Below are 21368 nucleotides of genomic sequence, written 5' to 3' on the forward strand. Positions count from 1 at the left end.
CAGTTACAGTACAGTGTCACATCTTACATCCTCAAACCAAGTGGGCCACAACCCACTAACGCTCAAATCTTTTAAATTATTTTTAGTTATTTTTTTAAATATGTAATGTCAGAAAAAAGCATATAAAAAGAATGTATGTAAAAGGAAACCTAAACACAAGTGAACAAATAAATAATTGATTTTCACCAGCTATTATTGTCTTCCTAAACCCATACAAAGGAACCTAATCTATAAGAAGGTATGAATTGCCATGTGTAAGTGATTTAATTTTCCACGTAATTAATGATGATTGGAACATAAGTAAATTTGGCATCAAAATCAAAGCAGGAGTTGGAGTGACTGCCACTGACTGACATCTTTTGCAGACAATTACCATTAACTGTTCAAATTTAAGTGAGCAAATAATCTTGGAACTTGCCCTCATGCCTAGCATTAGTGGACTCCTGAGAGTGCATGTGAAAAGCATCCTATGGTATTTCACAGACATGACCTTAACTATCCCCATTATGCATATTTAGATATACTTTATATAATTTTATACACATATATGCATGTATACACACACTTCATTTGGTTTCTGTGTTGTGTTACAGATCACAAGCAATGGTTTCCTGAATGGGCAAATAAACCTTTTTTAAATAAGTGTACCTGTGCACATTTTGTTTTTGTATTTTTTTTTTTTTTTTAAGATAGCAGCACTAAGTCCATGCCATACTGTCCATCTGCTCAAAAGAATGTTACCCACAAAACAAGGAGAAATGTGGCAATGATTCCCTATGCACAATGTGACAATCTTATCCCCTACAAAAACACTGTAAAACCTGTGATATTTATGTTGGTAAGTTTGATCCACATCCCCCCACCTGGAAGGAAATGTTTTTTTTTTCTTGACCCCACACTGTCTGTCTTGTCTTACAATGTTTTATCGTAACAAGCTGGGTTCATGCTGGCATCAGTTATCTCACACTTAGCAGCAAGACATGCATATTTGTTTTTCTTAGAAGTTTTTCAAAAGTGAAATGATTCCATAGTCTCAAAAATCCAATTGACAGAAAGAGGGAAAAAAAAAAAAACCAAAAAAGAAAAAAAGAAAAAAAAAAAGGATTTTTTTGCAGTTTACCAAGAACTTGACAACGGTGTACACTGCACAGTGTGTTTTTATCTTTAATCACAAGAAGCTGAAGCTCTATCTTGCCACACAATGATTATACTTTGTCCTTCAAAAGGAACAGTTACATTTCAATTTGATCCTGTATTTAGCAGAAAAAAAGAAAAGGAAAAAAAACCCAAAAAACAAACCTCAAACAAACCAACCAAACAAAAAAAAAACAAAACCAAAAATCCTTTTTCTGTGCATCCTTAAATGAAAGTTACTCACCCATTGGTAAACTGATCCAGTAGCATGTCCAATGCTAATATCAAAAGCTTGTGAAATGTTTTTAGGCAATCCTTTCTATCCAAAAAATATCAGGAATTTAAAAAATAGTTCACATTACTAACCTTTATACAAAGGCTCGAGTGAAATTTCTTTTGCAGGTGTTTGTAGCAGACTAAATAATGAAGTTTCCAAAATATACAATGAAAGGGCACACAAGACTGGCAGTTTCTTTATTGAACATAGAAAATGTATAAAGTAGGATGTATGGAATAGATCAAAACTGCTAGACGATCAAACCTGAGTATTATTCAATACGACTAAACTCATTTTCTGACAACTGAATGAATTGACCTAAAAACATCTCCCCTAAGAACTGAGTGGTCCGTTTAACCATTTGTTGAAAAATGCGAGAGAACTGCAGCTTTTACATTTCATACTGGATAGCACAATTCCACATAGTGTTTACTGTTTTCTGTTAGATAGCATCACATTGCTTTTATTATCCCCATTCAAGCCTTAAGTTGAGTTTTGTTTCAAAAAATAAGTTGAAAGTGACACTAAAACGTAAGAGGCCAAGAACTAGGACAGGTCTGGTCTTTTATTTTCTTCTAATTTGCATTAAGATAAAAAGCCTCAAGCCAGCAAGATGAGCTTGATTTCACAGCAGAGCTAAGACTTAGAGGATATTACACTCTGCCAAGGCAGATAAAATTAGCTGTCTCTGACTACTGCCAAAGTAGTACACATCGTCAAATTTGAGAAAAAGAACCCCCTCTTCAAGCAGAATTAGTTTTATTTTAACTGTTACAAAACTTAATGACAGTAAATGTCAGGGATTTGCTTTAGTTCAGCTGACCTGCCCCAATTCTCACCTTTAAATCTAACAGATGTAATAATAGAAAAAACAAAAACAAACAAACAAAAAAAAACCCCCAACAAATTGAAAAACTTTCTGATGACAAAAAACATACAGTACTAAGAACTAATAGCTCAATGGAAGACTGAAAAGCAGCATTCATTTTTATTGTAATATGGAATAGACCAAAAACTAAAGGAAGTCTGATCGAAACTCTTAGTTGAAGGCAGATTTTGACATTCTATATAAATTTACAAAATAGGATGTATGGGTGAGATTTGGTTAATTTCAGAAGGCACCTCAAGGCTAAAAGGCTTTTATAAATCTATAATCCTTTCATTGATCAAAAATACAACATTTTATTGCTGCTATTCAAATAGCAAACAAAAAGCTCGTCTTGTTCTTCAGTCTAACAAGGAATCCTCCCCCATTAAGCAAGATTAAATTACAGAAAATATAGAATAAAACTGAAGATGTCACAACTTTAGAAATACAGTGACTTTCCTTGTGTGCTTTCAAGTCAGTGAAATAGTGAAAGAAGAGTCACTTTTTGCCTTTGTGATGTTAATGAGCTATAGACCACAGCAGTGCCTCTCCCCTGGGCACTGCAGTACCATTTCATCACAGCTGTGCCACGGGCAGCACTCTTAGGAATAGAAGGTGAGGACACTCTGATGATTCCCACGGACAAGGAGGATTGGTGGCAGGTCTTTAGAGAGAACTTCCAGCCAGGCCATGTACAGTGCACTGGAAACTGCCCCTTTCCGTGCCACTGGCAAGCTCCTGCAAGCCACAAGGGAAACAACTTTCACTGAGCAGAAAAACCTGGCCAGGTACAAGTCAGATTGTAATAAATACAACAGATGCTTGCAGAAAGATCTAAATATTAAGCCAAATTCACTAATATTTTTAATTTTTTTCCCCCCCCACTCAGAATTTGTATCTTAAACATCACAGGCATTTACATCTATTTCCCCCTCACTTTTGGCCTGTTAACACCATTTAATACCCAGGCAGCTTCATGCAGAACTCTCCTCAGCTGAGTAGTACATTTTCCTCATCTTCAGCATTTTAAAATATGGTAAGAGACCTGCAATCTGCCTCTCGCTTGTTCACACCAAAAGCAATCCTCCAAAAATCTCTGAGCAAGATATTGACTTAATTTTATCTAGAGAGATCTTCTAGAAAAGGAAATCAAAGGAAGGGCTTGAGAAAGAGGGGAGTAACTGCACACCAGAGGAGAAAGAATGTGACAATCCTGAGCTGCACCACAAACATAGGGGTGATCAACTAAAGCAGCATCATCAAAAGCACAGCATTAAAAAGGACATTTTATTCTTCAGCAGAATAGTGGCTCCATGCTTCTAATAAATAAATACAGCCAGCCCTGAAATCTTGAATATTTCTACACTTCTAAGACAAGGCAGAATCTTGTTCCTGATCTATATTTACATTTATATTCCAAATTACAGCTCCATATCAATTCAGGCACTACCAAAAAATCCAGATCATTTACTTACATGACAATTATGTTAGCTGTACTTGAATGTTCTTTCAGCAACTCATTTAACCTAATCTGTCGGTAAGTCTGCAAATAAAAGGAAACTTGTTAGGAACAGCTTTTATTTAAAAACTACCAAAAATTACTTTAAAAAAAAGGAAAAAGAATATAAAAGAAAGAATGGCCAACTGGAATGAGTAATTAATAAAAAGCAGGTACTTTATAAAAAGTGCTGTGGATGAGAGAGAATAACAGGAATTAACCAATTGTTATCACAACCACGAATGCAGCAGGAGAAGGAAGTTTTAACTGATGTAACATTCTAAAAAAGCCCAGAACCTTTGTTTTGTAAAGCTCAAGCTCATTATCTGTTATCCTCCATGGTTCATCCTCCTTCATTTTATCTGCAACTTCTTGTTCTTTATCATCCTCATGAAGTCGGAAGGGCTCTATCATTTCCTCAAAAGCGGCAATACTGGAAGGATTAAATGAACAAGCATTAGAGCAGATAAGAATTTTTTATGTCAAAAATTATTTGAATATTGAAAATAATTTTTTCAATAATATTTTTATTATTATTTCAATAATTTTTCAGAAATTAGGTTTCATTGCTGTGCAAAAATGAACTGAAGCTTTTCCTTCCCCCCCACCCTGTTGCAGAGTTAGAACATCAAATCAGCTTTTTGCACATGCAGACATAATGATTCAGCAAACAATCCGTCATACAATTAAAGTTATACTCAGTTCAGAAATTCACCTCTAATTTTAAAAGCTGAACAGTATTATCCTTAAAAAAGGGACAATGACAATAACTAGAAGCAGGTTCTTCAGAACTAATGTTGAAGGAGGAGGAGTTTACATGCCACAGTATAAAACCAGCTATCAAGTCTCATGCCATTGCTGTTAGGATTCTGACTTTGATCTTTTTACTTTGCTTCTTTTCTCTCTTTCTGGTACAGTCCAGGAGCCACATTCATATGAAAAAAGCACAGATATCCAACTTAGTCTTCCTGTTGCACTGGTAAAAATATGAATGCTTTGAATTTACCAGGACTTTAGAGCAGTAACTTCAGAATAAAACCTTCTGAAGATGAAGGAGGAATTAATTTCTGCTAGAAAGAACTCTTGTTATCCTGCTTTTTTACCTACATTTCCTCCAGGAAACACTCACATGACAAACAAAACATCTTTATAGCTACCTTTGGTGGTCTTTACTGTACAATGACTTCACCTTAACCATAAGAAAGAAAACAAATGTGATCTGCTCTTCTTTGGCTGAGCAAAAAGAGATCTAATAATAACACTATCATACAGCACAGCAACTATTAAAAATAAATCTTCCTCCACTTGGTTTCCAGCTGTTGTTAATACCTAAATGGTATTTAGAAATATTTTGGATGTATTGTGGGGAGGTATCCACAGAGACAGAAAGAAAAACCCTCTCAGAAGAAATAATTCATGGATCACTTCTATTAAACAAAAATAATTCCGCGTGATTCTAGGATCTCAACTGTGATGCACAAATGGGTGCTACTCCATCAGCACTTACACCTTTCACAGCAGCAGGCTCCTGGAAGCTGAATATCCAAGAGCACCAGAGTGCCAGGAATAATTTGTTTCACTTTGTTTTAGTTGCTCAGTGTATTGTATACATTTAAGAAAAGACTATTAAAAAGGGAATAAAAGAACTCGTATTAACTTTAGCATTTAACCAAGTTCTGAAATAACACTTTTCTACTTTCCCTGGTGTATCAAGACCTTCAGATAAATGCATGGCCATATAAAAGATATTTTTACAACTTCAGCATACTCAAGAAGGCCTGAAGGGAAAGGAGGATAATGGCAATGGAAGATATTTTTAGATCATACACATCCTGTTCTAAATTTGTGCCAAAAGCTATCTATGATTAATGCTTTTTCGAACTTGAAAGTAAGAAATATTGTATGTGTGATCACTCCTGTGTCCATTAAAAGTCCAAGCAAGTTAAAAAAGAAAAAGGAAAAAAAAAGAAAAAAGAAGAAAGAAAACCCAAATAAGGCTATTTCAAGACCAAGCTTTGTTACACTAAACTAAGACTTTATGAGATTCAGATCATTAAAGTTTTGGTGAATGTCTCTCTTCTTTAAGAGGACTGCTCCAGGCAACCCAGGTTTTTTAAAAAATTTTATTTTTCTGAATTCAGTATTACAATCTAAGGACCAGAGATTAAAAAAAATGCAGATCTCTATATTCTTGGACATGGGAATTATTGTTAATTAATTTCCCATATTTTTGTGAAACATTGAACAACACAGGAACTTCTGTAGCTTAACATATGTAGGAAAGAATGAAATGTTCTAAATTAAAGACAAATTCAATGAACAAACAAGGTATGTTCTGAGACTTACTTTTCTTTCTTTGGCTTAGTATTAATATCCCCAAGGACCATAATATCTGAGAAGTCTATCCGAAATTTGCTGAGCAAAGTAGCCATCCTGCATCAGAAAAACAAGACTTTATACATGATCATAGTTTTAATTATTTCACAGGTTAAACAGGTAAATGTTTGGCATAAAAAAACATTGGTTTGAGAAACAGGAAAAAGGCACCTCAAATGTAACAAGGACAATAATCAAACTGACTTGGCATATGACTATAAATCAACATGCTATGGAAAATAAACCCAAACAGTTTTATGGCTTTAAAATAACAGAGGAGCTCTCACTTGAAGGTAATCTCAGAAAATATTTGAAAATAGCATCAGATAATATTGCAGAAAAATTGGTTTGAGGCAACTCATCCAAAAACAATCTGGGGTAAACAAAACCTTTTTTGAGAAAGGCAACAGAATATGATCACACCTCCAGCAAAGAACAACTGAAATAAGGGAAGTAGGAAGAGGAAATAATCCAATGCTGCATTAGCATTTGAAATGGCATTTTTAAGGCAAACTTACGCTCTTCTGTCATGATCAATCCTGTTTATCTTTCCACCAATGAACACCCTGATCTTGCAGTCCTTCCACTTCTTCTTGGTTGTGATAAGGTAAGGAATCAACAGTGTCAAACCTGTGTTTTGGGTAGAATTTGAGACAGATTAAGAAATACACTTAATGAAATGCACTTTGTTAAATAGTACAGTTAGATTACATTATAATCCAGATTATAGACTTTATATGAAATGACTGACAGATATCTCCATTTATTAAACAACTAATCCAGAATTACTCCAATAATGATTTTTTTTTTTTTTTTAATCAACATTTGAAGCTTTTTAAATTATAGAGCACATTACCTCCATCATCAAAGAGCCACCAGACATCAATATTGCTCTTGCCTTGTTTCTTCTGGAACTGAGAACTGGCATCAAGAAGTCTTTGGTCAGCCAAATTTAAAGGAGAGCTCTTTGAATCTGGAAAAAAGATATGGTGAAATTTTGGTTTTGAAGCGTTTTACTTCATCACTTTGAAAACCATCAAATGCAACTTCTTAGTATTTTGTGATATATCTACTTTTAGATTAAAAATTTTCCTGTACTTCCCCCCAACCCAACTCCAAATTTTGATTGACTGGATATAAACTGAACTGCCTGTATTTAGAGTGTCCAGAGACTCAATTTCAGCAGCTGAAGTCATTTAGCAGGCATCTGAGAAATAAAAGGATGTGTGAGATCTTTACACAGACATTTGCCTGGACTATTTAATTAACTTTGCTCCACAGCTTTAGGCTGGAGTAATCTGTACTCTACCTCTTGCAAATGACAGAAATTTGCCTAAAAATATGTAGGTAGCTGATTTTACAATTAAAAGTCATGTCCTAAGCAATTCTTTCCTTAAATCCAGTTTTTTGAAGAATGTGGTGGAATTAAAAGCTATTTATGCATATTGGGTCTTTTTGCAGAAAGCACTGTTTTGCATAACAAAGTTATTTGATTTACTGAGACAATAATAGCAATTTTAGTTAGAATAATATAGATCTTTTCTCTTTGAACTGCAGGGAAAAAAACCTATCCTCTTTCTCTTAATTAAAACCTCAGTCTGAACAAGAGACAGGAGTCTGACATTTGTCTCTGTCCTTATTTTATCAGGAGTTTTTTAAATTTAGAGCACATCTGTGACTGATTTACATTAATATACTACTTTATTGCATACTGGGACTTCTTCCAAACTGCCATCTTGTGCTTCAAGATATAATCTCACTTTCGATTATTAAAACACAAAAGCTTCTAGCTGCTGAAATGACAAAGAAAATGTCAAAACAGTTCAGATGAATTGCAGTTAAGGCAAAAAATACCTGATTAACTCGGAACAAGTCTGAAATAAATGAGGAAGTGAAAACTGCTCAGGTAATTTCTCAAAATGCTGATTTGAAGGACTACTTTGCATTGTTTCAACATGTTCACCTCATGAGCAGCTGCACTGAGCCTTAATTTTCAGGATATTGAACTATTTCCAAATGACAGAGCAACAACCATGACTTTGGAAGATACACTGAAATAAACTGAGAGCATTTCCACTACACCATCAGATGCTATTTCCTGAACCAAGCAAGGACCCAGACAGACACCTGACACAGAACTGAGAAAGGAGAAAGGTCCTGAACACATTTCAAATGTTACTTTAAGAGAAGAGCTTTTCAATTTTCATTTTTTAAAAATTCCAACACTTATGCACAATCCTTTCTCAGCAGCAGCTTCTTCTGGGAATTTCCACAATGTTGCCTTTTTTTTTTTTTTTCACAGCCTAGTCCCTAAGGGTGAAGCAATTCTAAAGCAGATATGAAGAAACAAATAAACATTGCATGGTTGATATTTTCCCCTCTGGAACTTAGGTGTAGAAAGAATTACAAAAGGAAAACTGAAATCAACAATGTAAAAGAATGATTTAACACAAAAAGATGGAAAATGCCTGCCTTTATTCAACAGTGGCTGTGTTGGAGTCTTTCCATCCTCATCCTCCTCTGGAAGGTGTTTAAAGATACAAAATGAAAAGGTTAATTTCATTTGTGACATTGATGAACACAATACAAATGTAAATTAAAAAAAAAAAATTAGAAAATAAAGATGTGAAATGAAGCAGTTTTTTGCATGGAGAAAAGCACACAAATGCAGTCTACCAAATCCTAGGATTCACTTGTACTTAAAAAAAAATTATATGTACCTCCACTACCCATCTAACTATTCAGGTTTATGCTTTATAAGAAAAGAGTGAAGTTGTTTACTGTCATGTCAAAGTATCTTGAATGATTTGTATTTGTTACTATGCACATAGTATTCAAGTCTGAGATGAACAAATCTCCATAAATTTAGCAGCATTCCAAGCACTCCTAACATACAGATGTGGAGCACAATCCTCAAGCATTTTTTACTGTCTCTCAAGCTCAGTAACAAAAAAAAATCCATTTTAAGTCATTGCCTACCACCTGGTTTATTTAGGGGTCTAGAAACAAGTATTTACTTTACATCCTGGTAAGATCTGAACCAAAGTACTGAAGAGATCAGACATCAACATCTATTCTGGAGACAGAAAAATCCCCTAAATAATCCCTGGGCAAAGAGAGAGAGGAACTGAGGAGGAATGAGAGGGTGGAAGAGTGAGAATTCAAGCTTCTCTGCCAACCAGCAGTTACCTTTGCGTGGAGTGGGAGTTCTTTCACTGGATGATGGAGCAAAAGCTATGGAAGTGTCTGTCTCAGACTTCTTGCTGTAATCCACTTTTACTATGACATCCTTGGTGCAGGGAGACTTCTCTTGGGATGACAGCAAATCTTTGTAAAAGCAAAGAAACCCATTAGGACGCACTGAATTGTTACAAACACTACTAACAGAGGTATGTGACTACACTGACTGGGTTTAATATCAACTACATCCTGCTGCAACAGTTACACGGCAAAGAGGGCAGGAGGGGGAAAAAACAACACAAAAGTATTCTGTCAACTTCTTCAGAGCAAAAAGAGGCTCCCCCTCTGAGCAGAGCTGTAATTTTCTGCTGCTTTCTCAGGTTGTGGCTGCTGACTGCATGCCCAGAGTCTAAAAACAGAGCTCAGTAACACTGTGGAACTACAACCAGAGGAGGGGAAAAAAAGAAAAAATCACTTGGTGAAACGCTTTCTGCTTTTAACTCCAAGAGGAAGACGAGCCTTAAGCACAGCACAGACCAAGTGTGTCTGTCTCGCTGCCAAGTCTTTTTTCCAGGTTTGCCTCTGTGCAAGAGCTGTCAGAGCTGAAGCAAACTCACACAGTCCTCAGTGGGTACCAAGATCCTTCTGACACCTTGGTGCTACGTTCCCAGTTTTCTCAGCAGTGTTGTTTCCACGCTGCAGGTTCACTCCTTCCCATTTCTCACCCTCCTCTGCCCTCCTGCACATGGTGGCAGGCTCTCTGACTCTCTCCAGATACTAGAACATTCATCTTTTCCAGTGAAGGAACCTCCTCCTTCAGGGGGATGCCCCTCCTTGTGTCATTTCTGTTCATGGTAGCAGCATTGTATGGAGCAAGCCACAAACAAATTCCACATTATCAAATCAGGACAGCTGCACTGAAGCTCACGGGCTTGGAATTTAACTAAAATCACACCATTCCACTTAAGAACACTACTCAGAAAGCATAACCAAGTCTTCCACACAGAAAACCTCCCCCAGATTTGAGGCAGACTACTCAGAGTCCCTAAACTAGTCTGTGTAGGGGTTGGCAACCCACACCAAAATCAATGGCATTCCTGTGCAGTGCAGTATTTGCTGCGATTTTCACAATTTCTGGGCTTGAGCCCCAAATACTTGATGCCAACTTGCCAGCATGACTGATCAGTTTCAGGAAAGCAGCAAGATCTTCTGGAAGAAGCTCTATACAATTTAAAATACACAGAGGTGAAACAAAGAAGAGCCAAGTTCTGCTGCTGACCATAGGTCACTCTCTCACAGTTCAGACTCACTAATTTCACTGAATTTTACTGAACCACAACTGCGGTGTTTTGTTGATTTTTTTTACTGAGCTTCAATATTTTTCAGAATGAAGTTTCAGAAGGGAATTAGAACAGAAAAATTCACCAGATGTAACAAAGTAAGTCATACCTTGGCCCTGAAGGTGAGAAATGTCCAGGCCCTCCTTGAGGCGAATGACAACTACACCATACTGAACATCAAAGGCATCACTAAACAAAAGGGACAAAAATAAAATATTTTACAGATTTTTCTTCTCCAAAGGAAAAATGCACCCTCCCTGAACAAATTCCAGTGATTAAGCACTGCCACTTGAAGTCCTAAATTATAAATTTGCTTAGAATGTCAGTTTCAATTCCAAAACATTAACTGAACATCATTTTAGGAAAAAAAGGTATTTAGAAAGGATACCTATTCCTTCTCCTCCCTCTCCCCACTGTGTAAACAGTGACTGAATAAAATCAATACAAATAGGTCGCTGAAGTTCTGCACAAATAGTAAGAAACACCAAGACATACAGATTTTTATCTCCATCCATCAAAAAAGGGATTTGAGTAGATCTCTTTGATCTGAGAACTAAAGATTTCTGGCATCTTTTCAAAACACTTGGGTATTAAAAACACCTAAGATGATGTAATTTAATATAAAATTGACTGTAAGCTAGCTATAATGTGCCTAGTCCCATTACATCTGATAAAGCTGAAACTCACTTCAGTCAAAAATAAAGAGGCAGAACTTCATTACTGTAGAAAAGAGCAAAAACCCTGAATAAATTGGAGAAAAAGTGGAGTAAAATTAGTAATAATCCCACCCCCAAAGTATAAGACTAGAAAAAGACAAACTTAACCATATCATACAGTTTGCATTAGTCATGAATCACCACCCTTTACATATAAATAGCTTGTTCATTACAACCATAAATCAGAGAACTCCCTCCCATATCATTTCCATAGACAGAAATTTCTCAGGATTTCACTAATTAAACTCTTCCCTTTAGAAGCAGTAAGACTTGATTAGAAATGTTTGAAGTATCAATGTAGTCTATAATAAGTGCAAGAAAAATTGAGGTTGATTTAAGATTTGTTTTGTCTATTAGTGAATATTTTAATTTCATTATTTAATGTGTTAGATTTGTAGAGATTAGATGTGTTTCTATTGTGTGCTTCAGAAACTTTTAGTTTTCCAGAATTACATTTGACCTGCAGTTATTACCTCCTGAGGTTTCTTTAGGGATGTGGAGAACCACATGACTTGCTGACCTTGACAGATCTTCCTGCAAAAGCCATCCCATAATAAAATAGGAAAAAAAAAGAAAAACTAACCAACGTGTTTCCTTATTTTTCCAGTGTATTTGGTGCCCCTGCTTTTCTCAAGACCTGGGTGAGATGACCTTTTTTTGTCCTTTTCTAACATCTGCCTGTAAAGCCTAAAGCCTCATCCTCTCTCTCTTTTAAAAGCACAGAAAATTAGAAATATAAAGCACAAAGGAAATGGGTGAACCAGCACTTCAGCCGAACACAAAAACCTCTGTGTAAGTAAAATAAAGATTGTTTTCTTTTCCTTAAGTGTTTGGGTAGCAGCACAAATCACTCTATTAAATTTTTCAGCCACAACTGGTGTGCTTTTCAATATTGTCAAGTTACTCTGGGATTTCCTTTCTCTTCTCCTTTCTGTATTTGCCTGGGTGTCAGGGCTGTGTGTCCTGTGAGTGAAGTATTTCTCCTCCTTTTCAGACAGCAGCCCCCAAACCTCAGACTTCTGCCACAACTCTTTTAGATACAGAAAGTTATTATGGAGATTTCTAATCTTCTTAAACTACAAAGACTTGCTTATTAATTTCCATTTTAGGAAAAAACCCAAGGTATTAAGGACTTCTGAATGAAAATCTAGGTCCACTTGAAAGAGACTTCATGTAACCAAGATCTTTCTTACTACCAAACATACTGAAATGGAACATAGCAGCTAAAACTTTTTATTTTCTACTTACTGGAATAAATTGATATAAGTTTCAACATCTCTCATATCACCTTGTCTCCAGTTTTTCTTAAATCCAACAACAAGGGTGTTAGGCCTCATTCTACCCAAACCAGCAGCCTAAGAAGAACAAGAAGCATTTTATAAAGTAACATGTTACTGACACAACTAAAGGTTCTATTTTCTGCTTTAAAGAACAATAATGTAACTTTTCATCAAAGCTTTAAGATAATTTTGCAAAAGGAATGTATTTCAAAGTATAAAGCCCCTTCTGATTTTGAAGTGCATCTTGAGCAGTTCAACTTTATTTTTTTTTAAATACCTGCATTAAGTACTGTCCTCCATCCCTCAAGTCCTCTGCATGCACTGGTGCATAGAAAGCTTTCATCTTGTTTTTAATTAGCCATCGCTGATATTTAGCCAAATCAGTTGACAGCTCCTTCATGGCTTGCCTCCGAGGACCCTTTGGAAAAAAAAGGGAACAGTAAGATGGGAGGGAACAAGAATCAGGAATATGAGTAATGGGAGCAAAAAAGCCCCTCCCAATTTTTTAATGTCACTGCTAGAAACTAATTCAAACTCAGAGAACCTCAAAACATGCAACACTATCAAAAACACTCCAAACCACAAAATACCAGGCACTGTCAGCAGCAGAAACTGAGAAACTTTTACCATTTTAAGGAAGAGGGTTGCTCAAACTTCAGCAATTTTGTTCCTGCAGAGCACAACCCTCTTCCCCAGGGGGTGGCATAAGCTTGTCTTCCAAAGCATTAACATAGTTTAAAAAGAAAAGGGCTTTGTAAAGAAATATACACAGATGCAGGATGACTTCATATTATACTTTATGGCAGTATTTGTATCTTGCAGTCAAAGTCACCTCCTCTTTAAAATACTTCCTTTATGTTATTTCTGTTGGGGTGAATCTTTTGTGCTCCTCCTAGACATCAAAATGCAGAACACAGGACGAGGTATAATCTAGAACACAGCAGCCCAGTTTTTGCAGAAGGACATAGACTTGACCAAATGGTCAAAGCTACTGAAGAATGAGGTAGTGCCACCCTTCCTCTAAGAAAGTAATTTTAAACAGGGAAGTGATATGCTCCCAAAAAAATCTACAGAGTTTATTTTCCTACAAGAAGGATGACAGCACCTTATTATTTTCTGTATAGCCTTACTTTTAAAAGGCAGTGATTACATCTGTGATATCTTATCTCCCTAGCATTACTCAGTTTGTCCTTCATATTCACTGAAATATTAAGTTTATATAGACAGAAATAAAAAGCTTAAGACATAGCATCTGTATCTGGACTGCATTAACTTAATTTGCTCTAATCTATTCATTAGATTAGAAGCAAGTCACACTTGGTAAGTGTAATAAATTTAAACACATTTGGGAGCAATCCTTGCTTTTATTCAGCCTTTCAGGTGTGTCACTGTACCTGCAGCTTGGTGTCAGCTGCAAACCTGCTCTCCCTGTCCGTGTCACTGATGAAGGCACTGAAGAGCCTCAGTCCCAGAACAAGCCCTGAGGGACACCACTCGTCACAGCCTCCAGCTGGACATGGAACCATTGACCACAACAACAATCCATCCAGCCAACTCCCTGTCCACTGAACCCTACACCCTTCAGACACAGGTCTCCTCAACCTGAAGATGTCAATGTCATGTGGGACTGTGCTGAAGGCCTTGCAGAAGTCTGGGTAGGTGACCTGTGTCACTCCAGGATTACATCTCTTACTCACACACTTGCTTAAGTCTTCTTAGTGATGTGACAGAAGTTTGGCCTTAAGATGTGAAGTAAAACTACACAATTCCAATGTGGCAAAATGCATCTACCTAAGTTTATCAGAGGTGCCACAGCCTCTCTGTAGCTAAATGGAATTTTTGGTACAGATCACTCTATGACAGCCACCCTACATCTCAATCAGCACAACTCATGTCAAGATGATTTTGAAGGGAAGTTACTTGAAAATTGCTTCCTTCCCACCATCACAAAACCACTCAAGTTTGCCACATAAGACACTACGTAGTAAGAATTGTTAGAATTATATCCTTGCAGAACCACCCCCACAAACCCCCCCCCCCGCAAAAACATCCTCACTTGATATTCTGACAAAAACACCCAGGGATACTTAGTGAAGTATCAGGGACTGGTCAGAAGGGGAAGAGGAAACACCTGACAATTAAATTAGTCTGATAACTGAAAGAATAAAAAGCTATTGAAAGGTTAAAAAGCAATTTTTAGCTATTGGCTAAACTGATACTGACTTCCCTGCTCAAGAAATTTCTTTTCTCCCAGGGTTCTTAGGAACTCTACAAGGGAATCGATCTCCCAGTGTTCACTTCAATTAGAAGTAAAAGGTCCTTCAGCATTTAAGCATCAAATTATAAAGGAACTGAGTTTTTTACAAATTTTCCCCCATAGTACACCTAGCTGGAATAGTGATTATCTATACATAAGCAATACTTACCAGTACATCTCTTTGTGCACTTTTTTGTGTCTAATGATGCTTTAATTAAAAAAAAAAAGCCACAAAAAACAAATCCAAACCAAATAAACAAACCAAAACTTAAACATAAACCAGAAACAAATTCAAACAGGTTAAAACAGCCAAACCAAACCCCAAAGCAGCGAGAAGAAAACCACCACCAAGGTAAACTTATAAAGTAAAGACAGAATAAACTCACCATATGTACATGGCCACAGATCATCAAGCCCACGTTCTTGGTGAAAGCATGGACGAGGTGAAGCAAAGCTGGACGTGCATTTGGAGCACCTGTCATAATTAAGCACTGAGGTCTAGAATTATGAGAGGAGAAAAAATGAAGATTGGAATTAGAATTAATCTTTTTTATTAACAGAAAAGTTTCTTCCTAATATTAGCCATAACAACATATTCATCACTGCAAATGGAATAACCTCATCCACTTCTATGAGACTACTTAAATTAAGAAAAGATCAGTTGTTACCCAAATGTCAGCAGATCTATGACTAATTGCATAAAAATTCAGTAATCTCATTAAATTTGAAAATCTACACATTTAAGAAGTTCAAGAACAGATTTTAGACAAGGCTAGGTCAGAGGGATTAAGTTTTTCTTCCCCACTGGTAAATCACATCCCTTGCATTTTGTAGCTTAGATTCTTCTGTGTCCAGCAGAAATACTGGAATTATATGCTCATTTTTGCATTACTTTCCTTCAGAAGGCAAAACTAACCTAGTGCAAGGAAGTCAAAGGCAACTTTTAAATATATTCTAAAAGAGGAAGTGTCCAAACTTCAAAACTCATTACAGGCAATCATTATTCAAAATCATCATAATACACAATATCATATGAATTCCCTAAAGTAATCTCCCTCAATAATCTCTTTAGCTGCTCCATTTCATTTTCATGGATGCTCTGCTGAAAACCAGGTTGCTGCCAGGTTCTTCATAAGCTCAGAGGATGGCAACTGTGCTAAGAATCCCACTCAAATCTGTAATTCCATTTACTTGGATGAATCACAGGAGATGAACACGGACTTTTTGGAAACCTTAACAGCAACACTCGTGACAGCAGCCTAGTGAACACAGAATTCCCTGTCTTTAAGTGTCACCTGAAGTTTTTCACATGATCTTCCACTCCTGAGAGCCGAATGGAATGCTGCAGTGCGTTCAGGTAAGTCAAGGCTTGAGTTGAGGATCCCCAGTTCACATCTGTTCAAAGATTTGAGTGTGCATTATTTACAGCTGTCCACTGTAAAACTGCATGATCACAAAATGAATGCTAGGCACTGACCAAACCCTCTGGGTGAAGCTACACCTTAGCTCAAGCTACATTTTATCCAATACTAGTCAACAAACCCTACAGCTTAATAAGAAATTATATTTAAATACAACTTTTTCTGTAGAAGTTTTAGCAAGAGGCTTAAGGAAGGGAATATCTGACTTTTTTATCCCCACATTTTGAAGACCATAACAGCTTCACAGTCAAAAGAATACCACTTGAGGAAAAAATGCTGAGTTATTTTATACCACAGCAAAGAAAAAACTCTATCTCAAAACACTGCCTTAAAACCAGTTACATTCAGTGGCAATCTACGAGATTAAGCAGATCCTTTCAGATTATTATTTTTATGAGGAAAAGGAAGACCCCACTATCATCTTTTTGCTCCCACACATATCTCTTGATACCTGCAATGCATTTACCATTTTCCATATGCACCTTTTCCTCCAATTCTCATTTGGACATTTATGCCTAAGTGATACTTTCATAATTTGGGAGGAGGGGGAACAGCAGTGACTATGCAGGCAAAATTCCATTTAATTACCACGAAAAAGCCTGATGCAGAAATTTAATCTAGTGGTCCAAACAGAAAGAAGTTGCTGGGGTTTTTCCCTGGCAAGACCATCACTTTTTCCCTTCCTTCCCCCCTTTAAAACCAAAAGAAGCCCCTGTACATACCTGGTTTCTTGTAAGTGACATAGATGTAAAGCCCAAGGACTATGACATAGGTTAGAAGTGCTGCCCACCAGTTAATGACAAACATTACAATGCAGCACAGAATAGCTCCAACCAGAGAAATCCACATGTTGTAGTATTTGAAAGCAGGGCGCCAGCCTAGCCAAAATTTTGCAGGGTAGAAGAAAGAGGGGGAAAATTAATTTAAACAACACTACAAGAGAAGGAAGGCACTGCAATTTTTTTCCTTCCCTTGTATTCTGCATCCATTCCATGTGAACACCTGAGTCTGAGTGAAGCAAAAAATGCAGACTGGCACATTTATGCTTTCCATTTTCCAACACCTTTCAAATGAATTTGCATCTTACAGATATGTAAATGTTCCTAATTTTGCCCCCTAAGAGCACAGCTCAGAAGGGAAGTTTGTGGCAGTATGTCTGTTCAGTCAGGCTCCAGGAACTTTCAGCAATAGCCTTGCCTGGCATTTGATTTCTCCTTTCAAAGGTAGTAAAGCATAAATCATTGTCTCATACTTCAGTTTCTTACATACTACTCTTTTTAGTTGTGCACTTTTACTGCTTTCACATAGAAATTTTCACTAGATTAAAAGGAAAGGTGTAATCCAAACAGAACTTGGGTACATCAAAATACTGGACTGCCAGTGTTTTACATTTTTTGCCACAAATTTATCCAAAATCAGGTATACACAAGCACACCTCTATGAACACATCCAAAATTAACATGTGTATTCGATTATTAAAGTTACAACTGCTGTGCAAACTGTTATACCCACCCTCCGAGAAGAAAAAAAGTAAATCTACCAGTCCAGTAACTTAAGAAGCTTTTAAGGGAGTTACTCCAAGTGCAACTGCATGTGGACTGGGTATAATGTACATAATGTACCTGTTCTGCAGGTACCACGTTTTGGCTTATTCTTGTAGTTTAACCAACCTCCCACACTAAAGAGTATAAAAATGTGGCAGTGCCACCAGCAATGCCTGTTTCTTCTGAACTGGAAGATGAAACACATTAACAGAAACTGAAGACAACAAAAGGGTGGTTTGACAGCACCAGCTATTGAATTAGCAAAAAAGCTTTCTTCCTGAGTTTCTGAATTATCTTGTGGTCCCTCAGCAAAGATGACAAAATTAGTAGCCCCCAAGCCCCACTGGATCACCCAGTCCTCAAAATTTCAGAAGACCCATGAATACAACATACAAAGTTTTTAATGCCATGAGAATCAAATATGAATCTAATAGTTTAACTAAACCTCTATTTATTTTCAAATCTTTTAAATTGTATTTATGCATAAAGGAATTGCAAGGCTGACCTCCCACCCCAAAAACGTAGTTCCTACCTGGAGATTTTGCAAGAGAAGCATGGAATACAGAGAAGTTAATCAAGGCATATGAGGCCAAGAAGAAATTAGAAATAATTGGAGCAATGACATTCAGTTCAGCTGTAAAATGGGGGAAAAAAAAAAAAAAAAAAAAAAGGCAAGCTGTTATCAAAGGTATCATCCAATGGCTTTGCAGATTACAGAGTAAAAATTCTGCTACAAAGAACCTTGTTTTCTGATATACTCTAAGGAAATGCAGTGTACCCTTTTTGCTGACAGAGCTTTATGTCAATGATCTCCTATTTATTAAATTATATTTTAACAGTTAAGAAGCACAGCTTTCAGTTTCAAAAATAAAAGCATTAACAAGTTCTAGAAGCACCCTAGAAGCACTACATACTTTCTCAAGATCATTAATTGAGAAAATTTCATTCCCAGCAGGGCTTGGATCGGTGAACAAACATATTGGGTTCTGAAGAATGCCAGAAGATTTTAATGCTGTAGGACCAACACCATCACAACAGTGATGCTCACATCCTTTTCAGTGAGAGGGAAAAACCTGATACTCTCTCCTCTCCTCGAGGCAGCATGATACAAAACATTTGTATGTGTACTCTCACCACTACCAAAATTTAAAAAAAAAGTGATCAAAATGCAGATGGTGCCATCCTAGTCTGCAAGTTTCTAGTTGGAATCAAGCTTCCAGTCAGCATGGGTCAGGAGGGACCCCATGGGTGTATCTCTGCCTCAAGCAGATGTGGAGGAAGGAGGACAGAGCAAATTGGGAAAAGAAGTTTAAAGCACTGGCACAGGACTCATAGATGGACACAGCACAATTAGTTTGCCACCTGCAGAGAACACATGTAATTAATTATACCTAGACAACCTTCAGCAACAGCAGTGTCAGCACTCAGCTTTACCATTTGTAACTTAACAGAAAAGCACATTTTAAACAATATTGCTCATGCAAGTTTGTATTTTACTGAAGCTCTGTCATTATTAAAAATCTGAAATGAACTTTCATATTTACAGGGAGTTCACACTGCCTCAAGCAAAGGATGTATTTCTATTGACTGATAGCACCTAGAGACAAATACCTATGGTTAAAAAGAGAAGTGCAGTTAAAATTTACTGCAGTTCTTGACACAGTTGTTATCTAGAAGACAGGAGAAAGTAAGCCTCAAAATAACCAGATTTGCTGGCTTAGAATTAATCTGTGCATTAGATCTCTAGTACCTGTCATCGAGTTCACAACATTTATTGGAATGCTTTCTAAAGGACAAAAGGAGATTGAGATTTACTGAAATTTCAAACCAACCAATTAGTATGAATCCAAGAGCAATTAAAAATGTTAGAATATATCCTCTCAGTGGTTCATTGTTCTTCCCATAGCCTTTAGCAAACATCTGAAATCCTGGATAAATGCTGTCCTTGCACAAAGCCTAAGAGGAAAAATAATAAAAAAATAAATCAAGGGTCAACATGCATTTTGCTCATGCCATCTTCCATTGCATACTATCTTTTTGAACATTTCCTGATAGTTTATAACCACCATGGAACTAATTACATTCTCAACTGTCTGCATCTTGACATTTTGCATTTCCACTATTCTGTCCTTCAGTAATGTGCACCTGCAAGAAGCAGCTTTGCTCTTCTGTAATTAACTGTCTGTTTTACTTGACTACTGTCTTACAATCACAAAAAGTCTCTTTTTACAGACCTTATTTTCTAAGGAAGTGAAAAGTTTGCCCAATATACACACTAGCTCTCTGCATCGATACAACTGATTCCCACCAAACTTTTTTTAACCCAATTAAAGACAGAGAAGGAGATTCAATAGTTAAAAATAAGGTAAAAGAAAACACACTCAGGAACCTCAAGAAATGGTAACAACTGTTCTCCCACTCTAAACAACAGGTAAATATTAGAACAAATTACTGATGTCATCTGATATGGATCACAATGGCAGTATGTCAGAGTTCCCTTCCAAAAATAATGACTCAAAATTAATCATTCTTCAAAGTATCGCTGTGTTCTTCCCTTACTTACCTGGAAGATCTTAGGGGCACTCACAAGAGATGCTAATGCAGATGACAGGGTGGCTGAGAAAATACCTGCAGAAATCAGTGGTGCAAATCCTGATACCATGCTCATGACCTGAAAAACAGTATTTTATTTTTTTTTTTAAATATGTGAAAAAGTACACTACACAAACAGATGGCACCATTAGCTACACAAAGAGAAAAAAGAATACTATGCACTCTTCACTTAAAAGCTGAGTATCATATATTCATATAAATGAATGAGCTAGACACAGATCAGGGAATATAAATGCATCCTGATCTCAGGACGAGATGGTGGCTTTTCACACAATGTATCTATAATTTGAAGCTCAAATTATCAAGGACCGAAGTCTTCATGGACTCATAAGAAGATTAGGAGGAAGTAATGGAAGAAAAATACTTTGGAATGTGTTACATATTTCAACTAACCTATTGCTGACTAACATGGTCTCAGAAAGCCCAAGTGATAAAATAAGTGGGGAAACTGGGGAATATCAGTGAAAGTTCATTGTCTTTTGTCATAATCTCCATCATTTTAAGTTAGGCTTTTTTTTCCCAGTCAAAACCACAAGATCAGGACAAACTTGCTTCCTATCTCCCCAAGATCAAACCCCAGCACATCTCTCTAATGTCAGTGACAGAAGTCAAACATGCAATCCTCGATAAGCTGGATGAGTAATGAGCTGATGCCCTCCAGTACCTCAAAGGGCTTTAAAAAAACGAATGAGCTTATAAAAAGTGAATGCCATCCATGTCCATGGCGTGTGAATTAGAAGAAGATCATCTTTAAGGTCCCCTTCAACCTAAACCACTCTATGACTCCACTGTTCTACTGATTATTTCGGTACCACAGCTGCATCCGTCATGTGAATTAAGATACATAACTGTGTAATTAAAAAA

The 21368-nt window shown here is 36.7% G+C and overlaps 1 protein-coding gene across 2 annotated transcripts in view; it reads right to left on the minus strand.

The window, feature by feature from the left end:
* Positions 1 to 657: 657 nt before the first annotated feature.
* The window catches only part of SLC12A2 (solute carrier family 12 member 2), a 53483-nt gene continuing 32772 nt past the window's right edge, over positions 658 to 21368 (minus strand). Inside the window, exons 11-27 of one of the 2 annotated variants that reach the window (XM_058864981.1) lie at positions 20455 to 20562; positions 19724 to 19847; positions 18424 to 18525; positions 17070 to 17225; positions 16222 to 16321; positions 15313 to 15424; positions 12947 to 13087; positions 12638 to 12744; positions 10783 to 10862; positions 9343 to 9480; positions 8626 to 8673; positions 7010 to 7126; positions 6672 to 6783; positions 6124 to 6210; positions 4075 to 4210; positions 3755 to 3822; positions 658 to 3017 (exon numbers count right to left, since the gene is read on the minus strand). In XM_058864981.1, coding sequence (XP_058720964.1) covers positions 2882 to 3017; positions 3755 to 3822; positions 4075 to 4210; positions 6124 to 6210; positions 6672 to 6783; positions 7010 to 7126; positions 8626 to 8673; positions 9343 to 9480; positions 10783 to 10862; positions 12638 to 12744; positions 12947 to 13087; positions 15313 to 15424; positions 16222 to 16321; positions 17070 to 17225; positions 18424 to 18525; positions 19724 to 19847; positions 20455 to 20562 — 1872 coding nt within the window. In that variant the 3' untranslated portion in view covers positions 658 to 2881. The remainder of the gene's footprint in view (positions 3018 to 3754; positions 3823 to 4074; positions 4211 to 6123; positions 6211 to 6671; positions 6784 to 7009; positions 7127 to 8625; positions 8674 to 9342; positions 9481 to 10782; positions 10863 to 12637; positions 12745 to 12946; positions 13088 to 15312; positions 15425 to 16221; positions 16322 to 17069; positions 17226 to 18423; positions 18526 to 19723; positions 19848 to 20454; positions 20563 to 21368) is intronic. The other variant, XM_058864982.1, reaches the window with a different exon arrangement.

Source organism: Poecile atricapillus, chromosome Z (genome assembly GCF_030490865.1).
Source record: "Poecile atricapillus isolate bPoeAtr1 chromosome Z, bPoeAtr1.hap1, whole genome shotgun sequence".
Lineage (NCBI taxonomy): Eukaryota > Metazoa > Chordata > Aves > Passeriformes > Paridae > Poecile > Poecile atricapillus.